Raw genomic sequence first — 21,830 nt, forward strand, 5'->3', positions numbered from 1 at the left:
CATTCTTCAGTATTCTTTCCTGGAAAATCCCATGGACAGAGGAGCCTGGTGGGCTACAGTCCATAGAGTCACAAAGAGTATGACTTGACTAAGCGACTGAGCATGCAACTCAAACAGTATAATCAAGGCCTGAAAAGCTTGGAACTGAACATCCACCTTCACAAATTAATTTTCAAACAAAGGACTAAAATGAATTATGACCTTCAGGATAAGCATCTCAAATATCACTGAATATAAGAATCTTTCTAAAACATTCTGACAGCTTCTACTAAATACTAGCAGGGTAAATCATAATTAGGGAATACTTACTTGAGAATATGCACTAACAGGCTACTTAATATTAAATTGCTTAATATTAGTCTTTAGCTAATACTCATCTGAAGAATCAATAAATTGCCCCTAAAATGTAGGGTTACAGAAAGCTGACCTAGAGACATAAGGTAAGGTGATTCAGTGACAGTACCTGGACCATAATATTATCACTTGAAGCAGCTTCTTGGGCTTCATTGACCCAGCGCTTAACCACATCATAGCTTATCTTCATCATGTGCTAAATACAGAAAAAAATTGAGAACAGATCACGCACAGTCACTAAAAGTTTAGAAACATGAGTTAGTTTTCTTGGAAAATCACTAACAGACATTTCCAGAAAAAAAAAAAAAAAAAGAAACAACTTTACATTGTTACACGTCTATTTCAAGTCTCTGAGACAACTAGTAAACCTGATACACTTGTTCAAGACCCCTTTGCAAAGGTGGCGTATGTCTGTGGGCTGGGAGAGGTGCATAAAGGGAAGTAATGAGAGGGAAAGGAAGGGAAGGGAATGGATAATTAATAAGATGGTACTTAAATAATGTTAACATCATAGGTTTTACTTCCAGGAAACTCACCTGGAAGAAAAAACAGAGTGCCATAAAAAAGTAGAGTACCTGCTGTAAAACTTGACCAATTATATTCCAGAACCAGCAACTCTCGTGATTCAGATGATCTAATCCATTCACACATTAGTAACCAATTTTAATCAAATACAATGTGATAGGCTGCCATGAATAAATTTTGTTTTGGTGAAAAAGAGAAAGAAAAGACATTACTAAAACAAAGAGCACTTCCTGGGAGGAAATTTAGTAGTGGGACAGTAGACTTTGGATTGAAGGACAATTGCAGACACAAGGCACCAACAAAAACAGAGGACAGAGAGACAAGAGGTACAAGGGCAGGTCATAAAGGAAGATTCAAAGGAAGAGACTGACTCTCAGTTTCTTTCCTGACCTTCACCCCACCCTTATCCCCCATCTGTATTATATGTACAACATAACTTTCTGATGACCAAAACCTTTCAAACATATGAAAACTTCATCCTTTTAACTGCCCATTTTAATTGTTCAATGTTCCTCTGTCAGATAAAGCATTCATATAAAGTAACAGAAATGTGTACACATTTTTTAATGTTTCATTTGTGAGAGAATCATAGTGATATTTTGTTTTTGCAACTAGAAACTGTACCATGCATGAGAATCAGTTACTTGTTCACTTACTAAGGAAGATACCAATGCTGAACTCGATACACTGGAGACTTTATCCACAATGGCCTGCTTCATGTATCTCTCAATGGCCTGCAACATTGTTCCCTAAGAACATTCATAAAGAAAAAGGCTGAAGTAAGACATTTTCATGCAAAATTACCACTTCAAAATAATCTACAAACACAAGTCACACATTTGTTTCTGTGCAAATATTTAGAATGTATTAAAAGGCTGATCATATAATAATCAGATCCCAGGGGACAAGAAGGAACATTTTAGAGTATACATAAGGAAAAGGAGTAACTGCTCCACAATGAAATAAATGGTCTCAAAGTGGAGAATCCCAGTTTGGAAATATACAAGTAAAGGCTGAACCTACCAGAGGTATTATAAAAGCAATTCCTAAATGGGGATGCTCTTGAAGTCTTTTAGATACCTCTATGTGTAGCGCATATATTGGGCTGGTCAAAAAGGTCATTTGAGCTTTTGCACACCTTACAGAAAAACCCAAACAAACTTTTTGGCCAACCCAATATTTTTCACATGGATCCCAGGAAGTTCTATAAATCAATTATAAACTCTGATTATTTCAAATACATAAGAAATTACATGTGAAATATGCTAATTATATTGAGTCCTCAACATAAAATCTGCTGAAAATAAAGTTCTTTTTAACTTACCTGGAAGAAAGTGTAGCCCTGGCAAGGTGGTGTTAAATAAGGATGGTACATACACCAAGCTCAATTACTTAGATGAAGTGAATCTTCTTGCTAGCCCTGGCATGGTCAAGTCTTATGCTATTGATTTAATGGTAAAAACAAAAGCAACCACAACAAAGTAACTGAGCACTGGAAAACATTAAACCATTTCTATTACTCCTTCTAGGATCCAGATTTACCACTGAATCCTGCTCAACCTTTGAAACTTGAATGCAAATGTATACATAAATGTATACATAATGTATACCCGATCATGAATATAGCCAAAATCTTATTCAATTTGCTTGGCAATGCCCAGTCTGCCCTTCATTTTAACCTTTCCTGCAGAGTTCCAAGAATGGGACAGTCTTACATACTCTATAACCTCATTCCTTCTAATACAACAGACTAAGTCAAGGTTAAACACCTGACCTAGATCCAGGTGGACACAAGCCACTGGCTAGCTGACGGCTTGTCAGGCTGTTTCCCCTAAATACTTAAATAAGGAGGCTTGAGCCTCATAAATAAAGGATCATAATAGTAAATACCTGGAAATCTTGTTGTTGAGATCCTTACAGCTGTCCTATTTCTAGTTCTGATATCTGGTTGTAAGTTTTACCTCAAATTCTGAGAGATTTGTATTTTGTAATAAAGTTGTTTTTTTTTTAAGCTAAATTTGGGACTTCCCCACTGGTCCAGTGGTTGAGACTTCACCTTCCAGTAGGTGGGAGGGTCAATTCCTTGGTCAAGGGGTTGAGATCCCACATGCCTCTTGGCCAAAAAAACCAGAACATAAACGACAGAAGCAATGTTGTAACAAACGTAATAGACATTTCAAAAATGGTGCCCATCAAAAAATTTTTATAAAAATAAAAATAAAATAAAAAGGCTAAATTCAAATGGCTCTTGTTTCCTACGAGCAACGTGCCCTATGACAAAAATTCATGAGAGCAGATATGGAGAGAAACAGACTAATCTAAATAAACAAAAGGAAAAAACAATCTAGAAGAAAACAGCCTGGAGCCACAAAAGCCTTTCTGGTAGTCGTGTTTCTCTGCTGCTGCTGAATCACAAAGTCAGACAAGGAATCCTACTAAGTTTACATGGCCACCTGCAGATAAACACAGGTCCCCTTTGATGCCTCAGTAGAGCAAAGAACTTACATCAGTGATTCTGCAGAGAGCCCTGATGGCTGGGCCTCGGTACACATCTTCCTTTCCAGTCATGTCCTTAGTCAGACTGAGAAAAATCAAATTATTACCATAAGATTAAAGTTTTCTCTTCTGTGGAGTCCACCCATCCTTAATTCCACTTGTCCCCATAATTATCTTAATGCAACTATTGATTCACCAAATATTTATTGAGTATCTTTTTTGGATAAACATAAAAATTATTGGATAGAAGACCATTTTAAATCTAAAGAACACAGCAGGGAGCAAAACCAAGTCTTTGCCTTCATGGAGCTTACATTCTAGAAGGAAAAGAGACATTAGTCACATAAACTAAGTACATATATAATTTTAGGTCCATCCATGACTCTGCAATCTCATTCCTTTTTATGACTAAGTAATAGTCCAATGTATACTGATTACTGGTATAAAAAACAGACAATGATATAGAGAGCCTCATGCTCAAATCCCAAGTTCCCCAAACCTAACTCTTTAAAAGAAACTGACTGATAGCCAAGAGGCACATGAAAAGATGCTCAACATCACTAATTATTCAAGAACTACAAATCAAAACTCACACCAGTTGCGATGGCCATCATCAAAAAAATCAACGAATGATAAATGCTGTAGAGGATGTGGAGAAAAGGACTCTCTTACACTGCTGGTGGGAATGTAAATTGATAGAGTCACTATAGAGAACAGTATAGAGGTTCTGTGAAAGTGTTAGTTGCTCAGTTGTGTCCACCTCTTGACAATCCCACGGACTGTAGCCCGCCAGACTCCTCTGTCCATGGGATTCTCCAGGCAAGCATACTGGAGTGAGTTGCCATTCCCTTTTCCAGGGGATCTTCCCAACTCAGGGACTGAACCTGGGTCTCCTGCATTGCAGATGGACTCTCTAGCATCTGAGCCACCAGGGAAGCCTAAGGAGGTTCCTTAAAAAACTAAAAATAGAACTACCATATGACCTAGCAATCCCCTCTTGGGCATATACTGAGAGAAAACCATAACTCAAAAAGATACATGTACCCCAATGCTCACTGCAGCACTATTTACAATAGCCAGGACACTGAAGCAACCTAGATGGCCATCAACAGAGGAATGAATAAAGAAGATATGATGTGAAGTGAAGTGAAGTCGCTCAGTCATGTCCGAGTCTTTGCAACCCCATGGACTGTAGCCTGCCAGGCTACTCCATCCTTGGGATTTTCCAGGCAAGAGTACTGGAGTGGGTTGTCATTTCCTTCTCCAGAGGATCTTCCCAACCCAGGGATTGAACCCGGGTCTCCTGCATTGCAGGCAGACGCTTTACCATCTGAGCCACCAGGGAAGTCCCAGGGAAGATATGATACATATATACAATGGAACATTACTCAGCCATAAAAAGGAATGAGACTGCAGAGACATGGATAGACCTAGAGACTGTCATACAGAGAGAAGTCAGAAAGAGAAAAACAAATATTGCATATTAATGCATATATGTGGAGTCTAGAAAAATAGTACAGATGAACCTGTTTGCAAAGCAGAAACAGAGACACAGATGTAAAGAACATACATATGGACACCAAGGGGGGGTAAACTGTGCGAATAAACTGAAAACTTGGGATTGACATATATACACTGCTGCTAAGTCGCTACTATGTATAAAACAGTAACTAATGAGAACCTACTGTATAGCACAGGGAAAAATAAAGATGGTACAATCTTCTTTATTGTAGGACATTTGTTTGTAGGACATTTGTTGTTAGGACATTTGTTAAAATAACCTTACAAATGCATTTCAATATATATTAGGTACAGACAAATATTGTTTGATTCCAATTATATGAGATACCTAGAATGAGAACAAGACCCAGCTTCCCCCTCAGTCAGTCTATCCCATCGGAAAGCTTCCATAAGCCTCTTATCTTTCTCCATCAGAGGGCAGTCTGAAAACCATAATCACAGAAAACTAACCGATCTAATCACATGGACCACAGCCATCTCTTCACACTTACCATCTCCTGTTTAATCACTTCCAATTTGCCTTGATTCATGGACCTAACATTCCAGGTTCCTATGCAATATTGCTCTTTACAGCATCGGATCTTGCTTCCATCACCAGTCACATCCACAACTGGGTGTTGCTTTTGCTTTGGCTCCATCTCTTTGTTCTTTCTGGAGTTGTTTCTCCACTGATCTCCAGTAGCATATTGGGCACCTACCAACCTGGGGAGTTCATCTATCAGTATCCTATCATTTTGCCTTTTCATACTGTTCGTGGGGTTCTCAAGGCAAGAATACTGAAGTGGTTTGTCATTCCCTTTTCCAGTGGACCACAGTTTGTCAGAACTCTCCACCATGACCTATCCGTCGTGGGTGGCCCTACATGGCATGGCTCATAGTTTCACTGAGTTAGACAAGGCTGTGACCCCACAGGAGACTGTCCCAGACTTGCCTGTGGGTGTCTGAGAGTCTCTGGCAGAGGCGTGGGTCATGGTGGCCTGCTGCAGGGTTGGGGGCACTGAGTATAGCTGTACATGCATGGGATCTTTTGAGGGAGGTCACCATTATCTTCATTACCTCCACCATATTTTGGACCCAGGTAAATAGCAGGGAGGGAACATAGCTCCACCCATCAACAGAAAACTGGATTAAAGATTTACTGAGTCAAATTCATAGAGTCCAAAAATACACTGGTATATGCCAGGGGCTGGAGGTGGGGGTGGAGAGGGGAAATGGGGAGTTAGAGTTTAATGGGGACAGAGTTGTAGTTCAGGAAGGTGAAAACTTTGGGAGACGGATGATGAGAGTTGCACAACAATGTGAATGTATTCTGTGCCACTGAACTGTACGGTTAAGTATGGGTAAAATTATGCTTTATATTATGTGACTGTGCGCAGGCTTAGTTGCTCAGTCATGTTCAGTTTTTTCCATCTCCATGGACTGTAGCCCTCCAAGCTCTTCTGTCCATGGGATTCTCCAGGCAAGAATACTGAAGTGGGTTGACACATTCTCCCCTCCAGGGAATCTTCCAGACCCAGGGATCAAGCCCACTTATCCCTGTGTCTCCTGCACTGCAGGCAGATTCTTTCCCTGCTGAGTTATGGAGGAAGACTTATCAAAGTTAAAAAAAATTTTTTTAAGAAAAGAAAGAAATTGACTAAAATGATTACTTCAAGATGTCTCTTCCTCAGGAATGCCTTTCTAAATTGACAACTGTCATTGATTTCAGACCCTTCTATGGAGCTGCAAAAGCAGGCCAGGGGAGTGTGGACTGAGGTACAAAACTTCATGTCCCTAATTTTAAAAGGTTTTTAATCTTTAGATTATTCACTCTTTTGTCTTTCCTTCTCCTGTCTTCTGTGTATTTATATTACCCTCAAATTGACTCTCCACCTCCTCTCTCACTCAGTTCCCCTCACATAATCCAAAATGGCCTCCAACTCACTTCATCAGGGCACCAAGAGGAGAAAGGCTGAACAATTGACAGTCCTTCAGGTTCTTTCATTTTTCAATTATTAAAGTATTTTACTCATGTAACAATCCATTCTCAATATATTCAGAAAGGTATAAAATATAAAGTCTAAGTCTGTCTTCATACACCCTAGCCTGTAGTGCCACTCAACCATAAACAGTCATTGTGAATAGTCACTTATGTTTTCTTAAGGAAGTTCTTAAAATACATATTTACAAGCACAGGGGTTTATTAAAATGCATGCCAATGGATATCCACTCCTCTGGTATCTTCAATTATACTTAATGATGTAATCTGAGAATCTTTCCATACAGGCAGATTTTTTAAAATTTTAGATATTTATGTTTTTAAAAATATATAAATGTATGTCTAAAACCTTTTTAATGGCAGCACAGATTTCCATTGTTTGGATACAAATAATTTATCGATCAGTCTTTTTCACAAATATTTGCATTTTTCCAATTAGATAAAAACTGAGGTCTGGCAGGATTAGTTCTTCTAAGGCTTCTCTCCTTTGCCTACTGATAGCACAGAAGTAGTCATAATAATGTATAAACAAAAAGGAATGTAAAAGAATGAAACTAGAACACTTTCTAACACCATACACAAAAATAAACTCAAAATGGATTAAAGATCTAAACGGAGGACCAGAAACTATTAAACTCCAAGAGGAAAACAGGCAAAACACTCTCCGACATAAACCACAGCAGGATCCTCTATGACCCACCTCCCAGAATATTGGAAATAAAAGCAAAAATGAACAAATGGGACCTAATTAAAATTAAAAGCTCTGCACAACAAAGGAAACTATAAGCAAGGTGAAAAGACAGCCTTCAGAATGGGAGAAAATAATACCAAATGAAGCAACAGACAAAGAATTAATCTCAAAAATATACAAGCAACTTATGCAGCTCAATTCCAGAAAAATAAAAGACCCTATCAAAAAGTGGGCCAAAGAACTAAACAGACATTTCTCCAAAGAAGACATATGGATGGCTAACAAACACATGAAAAGATGCTCAACATCACTCATTATCAGAGAAATGCAAATCAAAACCACAATGAGGTACCATTTCACGCCAGTCAGAATGGCTGCGATCCAAAAGTCTACAAGCAATAAATGCTGGAGAGGATGTGGAGAAAAGGGACCCTTCTGACACTGTTAGTGGGAATGCAAACTAGTACAGCCACTATGGAGAACAGTGTGGAGAGTCCTTAAAAAACTGGATTAGAACTGCCATATGACCCAGCAATCCCAGTGCTGGGCATACACACCGAGGAAACTAGAATTGAAAGAAACACGTGTACCCCAGTGTTCACTGCAGCACTGTTTATAATAGCCAGGACACGGAAGCAACCTAGATGTCCATCAGCAGATGAATGAACAAGAAAGCTGTGGTACATATACACAATGGAATATTACTCACCCATTAAAAAGAAAACATTTGAATCAGTTCTAATGAGGTGAATGAAACTGGAGCCTATTATACAGAGTGAAGTAAGCCAGAAAGAAAAACACCAATACAGTATACTAATGCATATATATGGAATTTAGAAAGATGGTAACAATAACCCTGTATGTGAGACAGCAAAAGAGACAGAGATGTAGTGAACAGTCTTTTGGACTCTGTGGGAGAGGGCAAGGGTGGGATGATTTGGGAGAATGGCATTGAAACGTGTAAAATATGTGAAACGAATCACAAGTCCAGGTTTGATGCATGATACAGAGTGCTTGGGGCTGGTGCACTGGGATGACCCAGAGGAATGGAATGGGGAGGGAGGTGGGAATGGGGTTCAGGATGGGGAACACATGTACACTCATGGCGGATTCAAGTCAATGTATGGCAAAACTAATACAATATTGTAAAATAAAATAAATAAATTATTTTAAAAAGGCATGGCTACGTTTCAAAAAAACTTTACTTACAAAATGGCACAACAGCTTTGGCCACTGGCCACAGTTTGCCAACAGCTGCTCTGAACTTCTGTTTAGCTTAGGCTGCCCTGACAGTAAAGGCTTACCTACAGATAGTTTATTTGGGAATGTGTTCTGAGAGAGAAGTAAAAGATAAGGAAGGAAACAAAGGAGGAGGGAAAATCAACCCAGACAAGTTTTCTCTAGTGAATCACTGCCACAAGCAACTGGTTATTTAATGAGCAATCTACTGAGGAACCTAATGAAATCTCAGCAACCACACATTCAAGGAATGAAAAAGAAAGAATTTATCCACAAGCTCTTCGCCCCTGGTAAACAGTTAACCCCAGAGAGTTAACTCCCCGTTCTCTTAACATTCACATGTTAACTCACACATATGAGTTCAGAGTACGTACAAGAAACCTCAGGGCAGAAAGCAAAACATTCACCACATGCTTCAAGTGAGGCACTATTGCAAGTAAGCTGGACCCTCATGGAAATGCTGACCACAGCCATGACTAGAACCAAAGATGAGGCCACAGAAATGAGAGGTGGCTTGAAAGTGGCACCCAGTATGGCTCATCCTTTGTACCCCTCACATTTGAACATGTCTTCCATTGAATCTAATCTATCACTGAGTCTTCAGGATGGTACCATTCACTATTTCTTCAAGAGACAGGAAGCATGAGTAGAACATGGTACAAATCCTTGATGCTACAGCTCATTTCAAAGCCATAACTGATACTCATCATCTCCTTCATATAACCATCCATTCTGTATTTCCCTCACTCTTGGCCAGCACTTCATCTCATCTCGGTTATGCCTCTGGTAGATGACTCAAACCTTTATGCCAAGGGATCCACACCTTTTGTTGGTTTTACCCTGGTTGGACCACTGGTTGTTCTCTAATCATCATTTTCCCATGCATGAATGCACCAAAATATACTTGAGTGAGTACTCTGAATTCTGGATACAGACCTCTCTGTCACCTGTATATGAACAACCCTAGATCCTGGGAGGAATCAAGGTCAATTACCTCTATGAGTGTATCAGCACCTTCCATCGCCCGCTGGTCCCCTAGGCATGAAGAACACAAAGTGACCCAGTAATAGTCGTCATTTCGAATGTTTAACTGGCTCACTTGCTGCTCCAGAGCTGTTCTGACTCTGGAGTGTGTGATGCTTTAGGTTTGCCAACCTGTTACTCAGACATGTAGCATCCAGAAGTGTGGGACAATCGTGAGCTGGAGATAACCCATAACCAATGGGAACCAGGGATCAATGGGTTAAGTGCTTCCCTTTTTTCATCCCTTGAAAACATTGGGAACTGGGACCTCTAATCCATACTTAGGGTGAGAACTGGAAGAATAAATTCTCCAAGTGGGTCACTGGGAGTAAGGGAGAGGGGCCAGTCTTATTTCTAACTATGGATTTCTGGACCCACCTGGTCTATTTACTGGCGACAGTACCATACACTGGCAACTGATTCAGTGCATACATGGCATCTTGGAGAATTCCCAACCTCACGGGGTCCTACCTCCAACCTACTACTTCAGCTGAGTATTCAACAAGCCCTGTCATCATGGTATCCGACTGTCTCCTTCTAGGAGATGCACAATGTAGTGAAACTACTGACCTCCTTCCTAGTCATGAACCCACTGTAACTCCATTTTTGCCATAAAATGAGTGGCAATGTCATGCAGGATACCATGACAATAAATCAAGAATAACTGTTTATACCACAACTTGCACCTACTGCAAACCTCTAGTTTATTCTCTATTTTATGGTGTTTGGGTCATGCAATTAAAAAAAAATTATGTAGTCAAATTTATCAACCCTTTCTTTCATTGCCTCTGGATTTTAGTGATAATTACAAACCTTTTCCCTACAGCAAGGTTTTCCTCTAGTACTTATATAGCTTCATCTTTTAAAATTTATATTCCTTATCTTTTCAGAGTTGACTTATTAATATGTTGTGAAATACAGATCAAATTGTATCTTTTTATAAGTGGCTACTCAGTTGTCCCAGCATCATGTATAAAAAAGTACATGTTAAGCTGGAAAGAGAAAAATATCGTAAATTAATACAAATATATGAAATCTAGAAAAATGGTACTGACGAACCTATTTGTAGGGCAGGAATAGAGATACAGATGTAGAGAACGGACTTGTGTCCACAGCAGGTGAAGGAAAGGGTGGGACAGGCTGGAAAAGCAGCATGGACACATACACACTGCCATGTGCAGAAGAAATAGCTCATGGGAAGATGCTGCAGAGCACAGGGAGCTCAGCTCCATGCTCTGATGGCGCAGAGGGTGGAATGAGAGGGGGGTGGGGAGGAGGCTCAGGAGGAAGAGGATATATGTATGCTTACAGCGGATTCACACTGCTGTATGGCAGGAACTAACACAACATTGTAAAGCAACTGCACTTCAATTAAAAAATACATTACAAAAAAAAAAAAAAAAAAGATCCTGCATGCCACATAAGACCCAGCACAGTCAAATACATTACTTTTTTTTAAGTACATGTTTGAAACTGGAGCCTATTATACAGAGTGAAGTAAGCCAGAAAGAAAAACACCAATACAGTATACTAACGCATATATATGGAATTTGGAAAGCTGGTAACAATAACCCTGTATGTGAGACAGCAAAAGAGACACATGTATAGAACAGTCTTTTGGACTCTGTGGGAGAGGGCGAGGGCGGGATGATATGGGAGAATGGCATTGAAACATGCAAATTATCATATGTGAAACGAATTGCCAACAGGTTCGATGCGTGATACAGAGTGCTTGGGGCTAGTGCACTGGAATGACCCAGAGGGATGGGATGGGATGGGGAGGGAGGTAGGAGGGGGTTCAGGATGGGGAACACATGACACTCATGGCAGACTCAAGTCAATGTATGGCAAAACCAATACAATACTGTAAAGAAAAATAAATAAATAAATAGAAAAAAAAAGTACATATTTACCCTAGTGATTAGACATGCCACCTTCATCATATACTAAATTTTCACATGTACTTGGGTCTAATTCTGCACTTTCCATTTGTACCAGAGAAGTCCAAAAAATGTAGATCAGTACAGCCGAGGTGACGCTTTACTAGCCATAGTGATAGTTTCCACTGGTCTCTTTGTCTATGGTACTGACTCCTACCAGAAGCATATGGGAACTCCAACTCCTCTCCATTCTTGGTAACATTTGGTAAAGTGAGTCTATTTAATTTGCAGTTGATTCAAAGATGCATAGTGGTGTCTCACTGTGGTTTTAAATGGCACATCTCAGGCTTTCAGGTGTCTGAAATATTTCTGTCACATCACAGTAATGTTCCAGAACTAGGGCTGGCCTCAAGCAAGACCAGAAAGTAAAGAGAAAAACAAGAACAAACAAGGATTCTCCCCCCATCTTTCCAGCTTGCAGAGGTCTTGTCTTTAACCTGTACTCAGGATTGAGACAGGCTTCAGTCTTTGTTGACTCCTCCCACCATACAGTTCTTGGATTAGTTCGTTCTCAGTCCAAAATAATCATGAAACTCACCATATTGTTATTCATTCAGTTCAGTTGCTCCTTCATGTCTGATTCTTTGCAACCCCATGGACTGCAGCACACCAGGCTTCCCTGTCCATCACCAACTCTTGGAGCTTGCTCAAACTCATGTCCATCAAGTTGGTGATGCCATCCAACCATCTCAATCCTCTGTTGTCCCCTTCTCCTCCTGCCCTCAACCTTTCCCAGCATCAGGGTCTTTTCTAGTGAGTCAGTTCTTTGCATCAGATGGCCAAAGTATTGGAGTTTCAGCATCAGTCTTTCCAATGAATATTCAGGACTAATTTCCTTCAGGATGGACTGGTTGGATCTCCTTGCAGTCCAAAGGACTCTCAAGAGTCTTTTTCAACACCACAGTTCAAAAGCAGCAATTCTTCGGTGCTCAGCCTTCTTTATGGTCCAACTCACATCTATACATGACTACTAGAAAAACCATAGATTTGACTAGACAGACCTTTGTTGGGAAAGTAATGTCTCTGCTTTTTAATGTGCTGTCTAGGTTGGTCATAGCTTTTCTTCCAATGAGCAAGTGTCTTTTAATTTCATGGCTGCAGTCACCATCTGCAGTGATTTTGGAGCCCAAAACAATAAAGTCTCTCACTGTTTCCACTGTTTCCCCATCCATTTGCCATGAAGTGATGGGACTGGATGCCATGATCTAATTCACTGTTATTATTCAAAGGCCTCAGGTATACCTGTATACCTTTCTATATCTCTGTCCAGAGGTTTTTGTTGTAATTATTGGAATAGATGAACTGTCGTGGCATTTCTTCATCTTGGCTAGAATTAGAAGTCCCTGACCCTCCCTTTTACTTGCTGGTGTTCATTAAGCAAGAGAAGGGAATTTTATGACTTGGCATCATTTTCATCATTTTCTCTCAAAAGTCTTCCACAATTTCATTTTAACAGAGAACAAGTATTTAATAGAGAATAAGAATCCAAATAAACTGGGTAGTCTGCATGTCAACTGGGCAGGAGAGAGGGAAGAAAAGCAGCATATAGAAAGGTTTCACAACACCCATTAAACCCACTGAGACAGTTAATTTTCTGTGTCAACTTCACCGAGTTAAGGGATGCCCAGATAACTGGTAAAACATTACTTCTGGGTGTGTCTAGGGGAGCTTTTTCCAGAAGAGACTGGCATTTGAATCAGTAAGCTGAAAAAGAACAGAACTGCCACTTCTGTGGAAAAAACAAGATGGAGTAATCCCAGATGCAAGAAAATTCAGTTCTATGGTTCTGAAAGCCAAAGATGGTAGAACTTCATGGAGTGTTTAACCATATTAAAGCTAAGAGAGCGGCCAAGTAAAATAGGGACTGAAAAATCAGCTTTTGGGATTCTGCAATTAAGAGATTACTAGAAATCTTTGAGAGAGAAGTTTCACTAGAGTGATGGCTAAGTCAAATTAGAATAGTATCTCACTTCTTTTCTTATTCTACACCAAGTTCTGGTAGATATAATGTCAGGGAAAGCACCACCATTCAAATTGAAAGGCTGTTTCAGGCTTGAATATTTCTTACCAAGTCTGTGGATGGTCTTAGCTTCTTGCTTCCTTCAGAAACTAAAGTACTGTCTTCCTCTTGCCCAAATCCTCACATTATTCCCACAACTGATATCAAAACTGCCTGCCAGACAGTCATTCCCATAGCCCCTAGCCCCCTTATTTCTTCCTAAACCACGGTCTCTAAACTGAGACTGTGAAATTTCCCACTCCAGTGCTCTTGCCTGGAAAATCCCATGGACGGAGGAGCCTGGTAGGCTGCAGTCCATGGGGTCACGAAGAGTCGGACACGGTTGAGCAACTTCACTTTCACTTTTCACTTTCATGCATCGGAGAAAGAAACGGCAACCCACTCCAGTGTTCTTGCCTGGAGAATCCCAGGGACGGGGGAGCCTGGTGGGCGGCCATCTATGGGGTCGCACAGAGTCGGACACGACTGAAGTGACTTAGCAGCAGCAGCAGGGATGTAATCACATACTGATATCCACTCCCCCAGGATACTTGCCATGTGAGTGATGGGTCAGTCCTCAGGACTCAATCCCAGAATTCTAAGCAATCTTCAGATGCAGACTTTCACTGGTGAGTCTCATCAGACAGGGGTAGAACAGTATGACCAGATTGTCAATATACTTGACCATCCTTAAGCCACTAACTAAATCTCTTTGTGTTTTTCTTTTCTTTAAATGAGTTGTAATTTATATACAATTTAAAAATGTCAGCTTAAGTGTTCGGTTAGATGGCATTTGGAGTCACTCATGTAAGCTCTACCCAAAATAAATACTGTATACTTCCTTCATCTTGGAAAGTTCCCTCATTCCCACATCTAGGCAGTTTCCTCCAATCTACCAGACTTCTGGTTTCTATCACCACAGCTGAGTTTTGGCTGGTCTTTGAATTTATATAAAAAGAATCATCCAAGCATTCTTTTTGTGTGTCTTTTGTTCCAACATACTATTTTAGGAGTATGTCTGTGTTGTTGCTTGAATCAGCAATTTGTTCTTTTTTATTGCTGAGTAGTGATCCACTATACTAATAAAACACAATTTGTTTAGCCATCCTCCTACTGATGAACCTTTGGGTTGTTTCTAGTTTAGGGCTATCACAAAGCTGCAATCAAATTCTTGTACAGTCGTTTTTTGTGGTCAAAGATTTTCATTTTCTTAGGTAAATATATAGCAGTTAAAATCACTGGTCACAGGGTAGGCATATGTTTAACTTCGTAAGAAACTGCCAAATCTTTTCTGAGGTTGCTGTACCATTCTACATTCCCATCTGCAATGTGTGACAGCTTCAACAGCTCCATACACTGGATACTGGAGTAGGGTTGTTGATTTAGTACTGTCAGGCTTTGCTAGTTTAACCATTTTAGTGAATGTGAAAGATAGCTTACTGAAGTTTAAATCTTCATTTCCCTGATGACTAATAATATTGAGAACACTGCCATGTGCTTACTGGCTCTTTATATATATTCTTTAATGAAATGTATGCCTTCAGGTCTTCTCAATATTCATGCTAACATAACTGCATGACCATTAGATGAATGGTCATCTAATACACTCATTTTCTATTCCTGCTACAACAAATGGCCACAATTAGAGGCTTAAAATAACAAAAGTACAGTATCTTATAGTTAGTTCTACGGGCTAGAATTTCAACTTAGGTCCCACTGGGCTAAAATCATGTCAGCAGGCCTGCATCCATCTCATAGGCAAAATACATTCACCCCATCCCAAGATTCCCCCAAATCAACACATTACAGCATTAGCTCAAAGTCCAAAATCTCATTTAAATCTCACCCAACTCAAAGCACCAATCTTATTATCAAAAATCATAAGGGATGGGTGAGAAAGGGTATAATTTATCCTGAGGCAAAATTCCTCTCTACCCGTGGACATGCTAAACTTTAAAACAAGTTCCCTGCTCTGAAACACAAAGATGGGACCTGGCATAGCAGAACACACACAAACATTCCTATTCAAAAAGAGAAAATGGAAAGCTAAAAAAGAGTTACTGGCCCCAGACAATTCTGAAATCCATCCAGGCAAACAGGAAGAGGGTTCAAGTCCTAAGCAGAATTCACTAGGTTCTCAGCTCTACCCTATGGGCCTGCAGCTATGCCCTCTGAGCCATCCTTGTTATAAGGGGCAGCCTGTGTTTAAAGCTGAGGAGTCTTACCAGCCTGTCTCCTGCCTGCAGAATTTTGGGGCTCTGACAGCCCTCTTTCGCTTCATCTCTGGTCCTTTCAGTCCACGCTGGCAGTGTTTCTGCTGGTGTAAGGTTCTCAAGCGCCTTGTGGGACTACCATATTTGTACAGACTCACTCCACTAGTCAAGAGGTTCCTCCACAGATCTTGCCTAGATAATCCCATCTCTATTTTCAGCTTCTGTTTAGATGCTGAGGGAATCTATGAGTCACACCCTTGATCTCTCAGAGTGGTTTGTGTGAGTGAATACACTGACCTTTTAATCTGAGGTTTGAGCAAAAGGCTATATAATAACTGATTTTTTCCTCTAGAGAATGCTTTCCAAACATACATCTCTTGATTTGAGCATCCTCTGCCATTTTTGTAGAATTTCCAAATCAGCAACTCCTGCTTTATTTTTGTTGTGTTTTTGAGGTGTAATTGATCATACAACATTATATTAGTTTCAGGTGTACAACATAACGATTTGGTATTTATCAAGATCTCCTGGTTCACGTTTAATAGGTCTCTCCTCAATTTTTACTGTACTCTCAAATTTTACTAAATGACAAAAAGAGAAATCAAGCCACACCTCAACATTCTGCTCGGAAATCTCAGTCAAATATCCAAATTCATGTTTGCAAGCCCCACTTTCCACCTAGGACAGGATACAATGCGACTAAGCTTCCTGCCACAATATAACAAGGATCCCCGTCCTCCAGTTTCTATTAGTAATAGAAACTTCTTCCTCATTTTCTCCTGAGCCCTCACCAGCAGCACCTTCAATGTCCATATTTCTGTCAACAGTCTGTTCACAATGATACGTGATAAACGTTTTCTCTATCCTGTAGCTCACTTCCTTCTTAGTCTAGAAGAGGCATTAATGGTCATATTTCTACTAACAGTTTGTTCAAGGCAGTGCAGAAATTTTCTATCATGCTCCCCAAACTCTGCCAGCACCTGCTCACTACCCAATTACAAAGCCACTTCCACATTCTTAGGTATTTGTTACAGCAGCACCCCACTTTCAGGTACCAAAGGCTCTTACTAGTTTTTTTTTTTCTTCCAGTTTTGAGATGTAATGTGACATATAACACCGTCTAACTTTAAAGTGTACAAAGTACTGATCTGATACATTAATACACTGCAAAATCCAGTAGTTTTCAATTGTTGCTGTAATAAATTATCACAAACTTAAGAGGCTTAAGACAACATTCATTTCTTTACCTTGCAGTTCTGTAAGGTGAGGTCCAACACAGGCCTCAGTGGGCTAAAATCAAGGTATGAGCAAGAAGGCATTCCTTTCTGGGGGCTGTCGGGGTTCATCCATTTCCCTGCCTTTTCCAATTTCTGAGGTTACCCATATTTCCTTGGTTTGTGGTCCCCTTCCTCCACCTCCAAATCCAGCAAAAACAATGCAGTTCTGTGGCCCTGCTTCCACCATCACATCCCTTTACTGAAGCTTTTCTTCCGCCTCTCCTACCTAAGGGCCCTTAGCCTTGTATTGGGCCCACGTGGATAAGCCAGGATACGCTCCCTATCTGCTGATTAGCAACTGGAATTCCCCTTTGCCATGGACCATACTGATGGGTCCTAGGAATTAGGACAGGGAGGCCTTGCAGGTGGAAGGTATATTATTCTGCCCACAACATCTACTAATCACTTCAAACAAACAAGAAGCAAACCACAATGCAAAGCGGCCTAACAGGAATCAGGTGGAAGTACTACCAGCTACAGGAAGGAACGAAAATCCTCAATCAACAGTTGATACTCTATTTTTAACTTTTCCACTATTCAGGGAGACTAGCAATCTCAGTGAAGATTTTTTTTGTTTTTGTGTTTTATTTGTGCCACTTGTGGTGAGTTAACTAATCTTAGTTAGTTAACTAAGTACCCATTTTCAATCCCTTCTCTCAAGCTTGCCCCTTGGGCTATAAAAGCTAAATACTCACTTTCCTGGCCTCCTAACGTTAGTCATAACACAGTTGTGCCAAATGAAATCTAAAAATTGCCTTGGGAAAAGCTTTTGCATACCTGATGAAAGAGGCAGATGGTGCTGGCTCTCTCTGGCCCCCTTCCCGGCACCCCTCCCATCTTGAATGGTGCACTGCCAGTAATTCAGGCATCTATTTTGCAATAACGTGAGGATGTCCCAAAGAATTTAAGACATGTCAGCCCTGACACTGCTGAGCCACTGAAGCAACACCAGTTTCTCTGCCTATTTTATGTGTTACTATTTACATCTGGCTCTCTGTTCTTTTCAGCTGAAAGCTTTACTAATTGAAACTTCAACACAACTGCTGGTTAAGCATAAGTCTCCTCTTACAAAATTTATTTTGCTATACAAATATCAGATTCCCTTGAATGAGCTGTAATTAATAACTATTAACTATAACTATTAACAACTATTTTTCTACATAACATCTGTTAAATGTCTTAGGACTCTAAATTACACATTCTCATTCTAGAAAATTTGAGAATTATCAAAAGTTTAAAGAATATAAATAGCCACAATTCCAAACACCCAGAGGTAACTTACTGGTAATGAATCACTGTATTTTCAGCCATAAATTTTTATACATATACTTAGAATATTTTTAAGACCATAAGGAATATATAGACTTGAATTCAACTCTCATTCAGCACTGTACTGAGGAGTTTCCCATATCATTAAACATGTTTCAAAAATATATCCAAAAAATTAAAATATTTATCTCTGATTGTTTTCTGAGGATAATTTCATGGATATGGAATTACTAGATTAAAGGGATAAACCCTTTTAAACATTCAACAAATGCTGCCACAATGCTTTCTAGAAAAACTGAACCAATTTATTATTCTACCTCCTGTTTACAAGAAAATCAATATCCCTTACAAGTACTGACTGACTTATTTTTTTTGCCAATGTGATTGGCAAAAATACTGTAATTTTCCAAAATTTATACAGAACTCATAAACTCAGTGCAAAACAAAAAAAGATTTAAAACAGGCAGACATGAACAGACGTTTTTCCAAAGAAGACATACAGATGGTCAACAAGCACATGAAAAGATGATCTACTTCATCAGTTCTCAGGAGGATGTAAATCAAAACCACAATAAGATTATCACCTCACACCTATTAGAATGGTTATTAACAAAAACATAGAAATAGCAAGCGTTGAGGACATGCAGAAAAGAGAACCCTCTGCACCGCTGGTGGGAATGTAAACTGGTACAGCCATTACAGAAAACAGTATGGAGATTCCTCAAAAAACTGAAAACAGAACTACCATATAGCAATTCTATTTCTGGGTATTCATCTGAAGAAAACAATAACACTAATTCAAAAAAAAAAAATGCATTCCCATGCTCACTGCAGCATTACTTACAATTGCCAAGATATGGAAACAAGCTAAGTATCCATCAATAGATGAATGGATAAAGAAATTGAGGTACGTATGTGCACTGGAGTATTATTTGGCCATTAAAAAGAATGAAATCCTGCCATTTGTGACAATATGTATGGACCCTGAGAGACTTATCTTAAGCGAAATAAGTCAGACAGAGAGAGACAAATACCATATAATAGTTCTTATATGTGGAATTTAAATAAGTAAATAAATATACATATATAAAACCAAGGTCATAGATACAGAGAACAGGCTGGTGGATGCCAGAGGCAGAGACTAGGGGTGAAATAGGTGAGGGGCTTGGGTTTTTGGGGTTTTTTTTTTTTAGTTTAAATAATTTGAATTTAAAAACACAAAAAAATATTGTAACTCATTCTTGAATTTTTAATTTACATTTTTTGGTTACTAGTGAGAATGACTAAAGATATTTAGATTCTTTATATTAGTTATTTTATTAATTATCACATGGAGATAACTTTTGAAATATGAGTTCTTTATATATTATAGATATTAGTCTTTTGTAATATGTTATTTCATAAAGCAACTATAATATAAAATTTTAAATTTTAAAATAATATTTTATTTCAGTGCATCATTTACTTTTTAGTTTTGTTTAATGACATATTATGATTCTAAATGTAATCAATCTATTAGCATTAGTCTTCATGACTTCTTTTTTTGCTTTATCAGACAGGGATGGTTTTCACAGGATGACAACCACATTTTAGAAAAGAATGCTCTTTGACATTATATTTTTTTTAAAATTCTTATTGGCTTTCTTACAGTCAACATGTAAAATTAATAGAAAGAGGACAAGAAATACTCCACTAAATATGTAAGTATCCCATCCCAGGTTTTAACTATTCACATACCTGCTTGTAACAATTATGACATCCTCAGAGATGGTAGCCATTTCTTTGATGGTAAGATAGCACATTCTTCTCAATGTTTGCTAAAAAATTATTTACAAAAGGCAACAGGTTATTCACAAGGAAATGGTTTTTTAAACTGTTTGAAATGAGGACCCCAAATAGATATACTTACAAAATTATTCTTAAAAAGATTATCATCTACCCAAAAAGTCCTTTTAAAAATGTCTGGATGAAGGGACTTCCGTGGCATTCCAGTGGTTAAAACACCACGTTCCCATTGCTGGGGGCCTGGGTTTAATCCCTAGTCAGGTAACTAAGATCCTGCATGCTGCAGGGTGTAGCCACAAAAGAGAGAGACAGAGAAATGCCTAGATGAGAAAATGTTCAGAATTCCACTCTTTCCTAAACACACGTAACTGATGCACTAAGAGTGGAAAACATCTAGATGAAAATACAAACATTCAATTAATTATATGGGTCTTTATACAGAAACACCCACACTGTGACTCTGACAGTGAGTCCAAAGACAGGTTTTTCAGAGTGCTAAAGGCTTGCCCTAAAAAACATTTTTTCATTCTTTAAAAATATATACACAGACATGCAGACTCTGTGTTTTCCTCAGTTTAGCATATTTTTCCTTAAGGCATTTGTAGTTGTATAACTAACTTCTATTTTCAATTATCAAGATTTCTACATGGACACCTGGATCCAAAATCAGTGTTAAACTAACAATAATGAAGTTTTGCCCACTCTTTCTCCTCACCTGGATCTCCCATTTTATTTATAAACATTCATACTCAATACTAGAAGGAGTGGTTCCTCTCACCTGTCTTGCCTCCTTCTTTATCAAGTAACTTCAAATTTCTTATGAGGAGTGAAACTCAAATACCTCGGACCCAGCTCAAGTCCGAGCTGCACAAAGGATCTGCTGGAGACTACTGAGCCCATGAAGGAACGGACAGAACAGAATGAGGACTTTCATGGTGATTAAACACAGAAAAAAGTCACCCCAGAAAGAGAAAGGCAGCATGGGGCAGATGAATGAGGCATACCACATCCGTCTGAAGCTACTATGAGAAGAAAGCAAAAAATGAGAATCAAAATTTCAGAGCAAAAGAAAATTTACACTCCCTTGTAATAAAAATCTACCATGAAGCAGAATAAAACTAGAGATATGAAAAAAGTAACTAAAGAACAAAAATTGAGGCTCAACACTGTTAGTCATTGGGGAAATGCAAATTATAGCCACATTTCAGATCTCACCTCACACCTACCAAAATGGCTAAAACTTAAAAAGAGTGATAATCCAGTGCTGACAAAGATGTGTTTTTAACAAGTAAAATATATGACCTAGACAAATACACAGAAATGCTGAATAAAATAGGAACAAAAAGATTTTAATATGAAGCCAAAGGCAAAGTGAAGGGACATTCACAGGTGGCAAAATGGAAAAACAAGTAACTCACAGCCACAGAAGCACAAGCTCAGGGTCTTGCATAGGATAAAGTATCTACAGTCCACAAAGGATGGGATTCTAAAAGGTATATTCTTCAGGCACAGGGAAATTA

General features: G+C 39.0%; 1 protein-coding gene and 1 non-coding gene across 2 annotated transcripts in view; both read right to left on the bottom strand.

Moving 5' to 3' along the window:
* COPG2 (COPI coat complex subunit gamma 2) overlaps positions 1-21,830 on the bottom strand; it is a 158,406-nt gene that overhangs the window by 114,384 nt on the left and 22,192 nt on the right. The window contains exons 5-8 of the mRNA XM_068973209.1: positions 20,263-20,342; positions 3,385-3,460; positions 1,536-1,628; positions 464-550 (exon numbers count right to left, since the gene is read on the bottom strand). Coding sequence (XP_068829310.1) covers positions 464-550; positions 1,536-1,628; positions 3,385-3,460; positions 20,263-20,342 — 336 coding nt within the window. The remainder of the gene's footprint in view (positions 1-463; positions 551-1,535; positions 1,629-3,384; positions 3,461-20,262; positions 20,343-21,830) is intronic.
* TRNAC-GCA (transfer RNA cysteine (anticodon GCA)) lies at positions 4,649-4,720 on the bottom strand. Its single transcript has one exon. It is a non-coding gene; the product is annotated as a tRNA-Cys (tRNA).

The sequence above is a fragment of the Capricornis sumatraensis genome, chromosome 5 (genome assembly GCF_032405125.1).
Source record: "Capricornis sumatraensis isolate serow.1 chromosome 5, serow.2, whole genome shotgun sequence".
Lineage (NCBI taxonomy): Eukaryota > Metazoa > Chordata > Mammalia > Artiodactyla > Bovidae > Capricornis > Capricornis sumatraensis.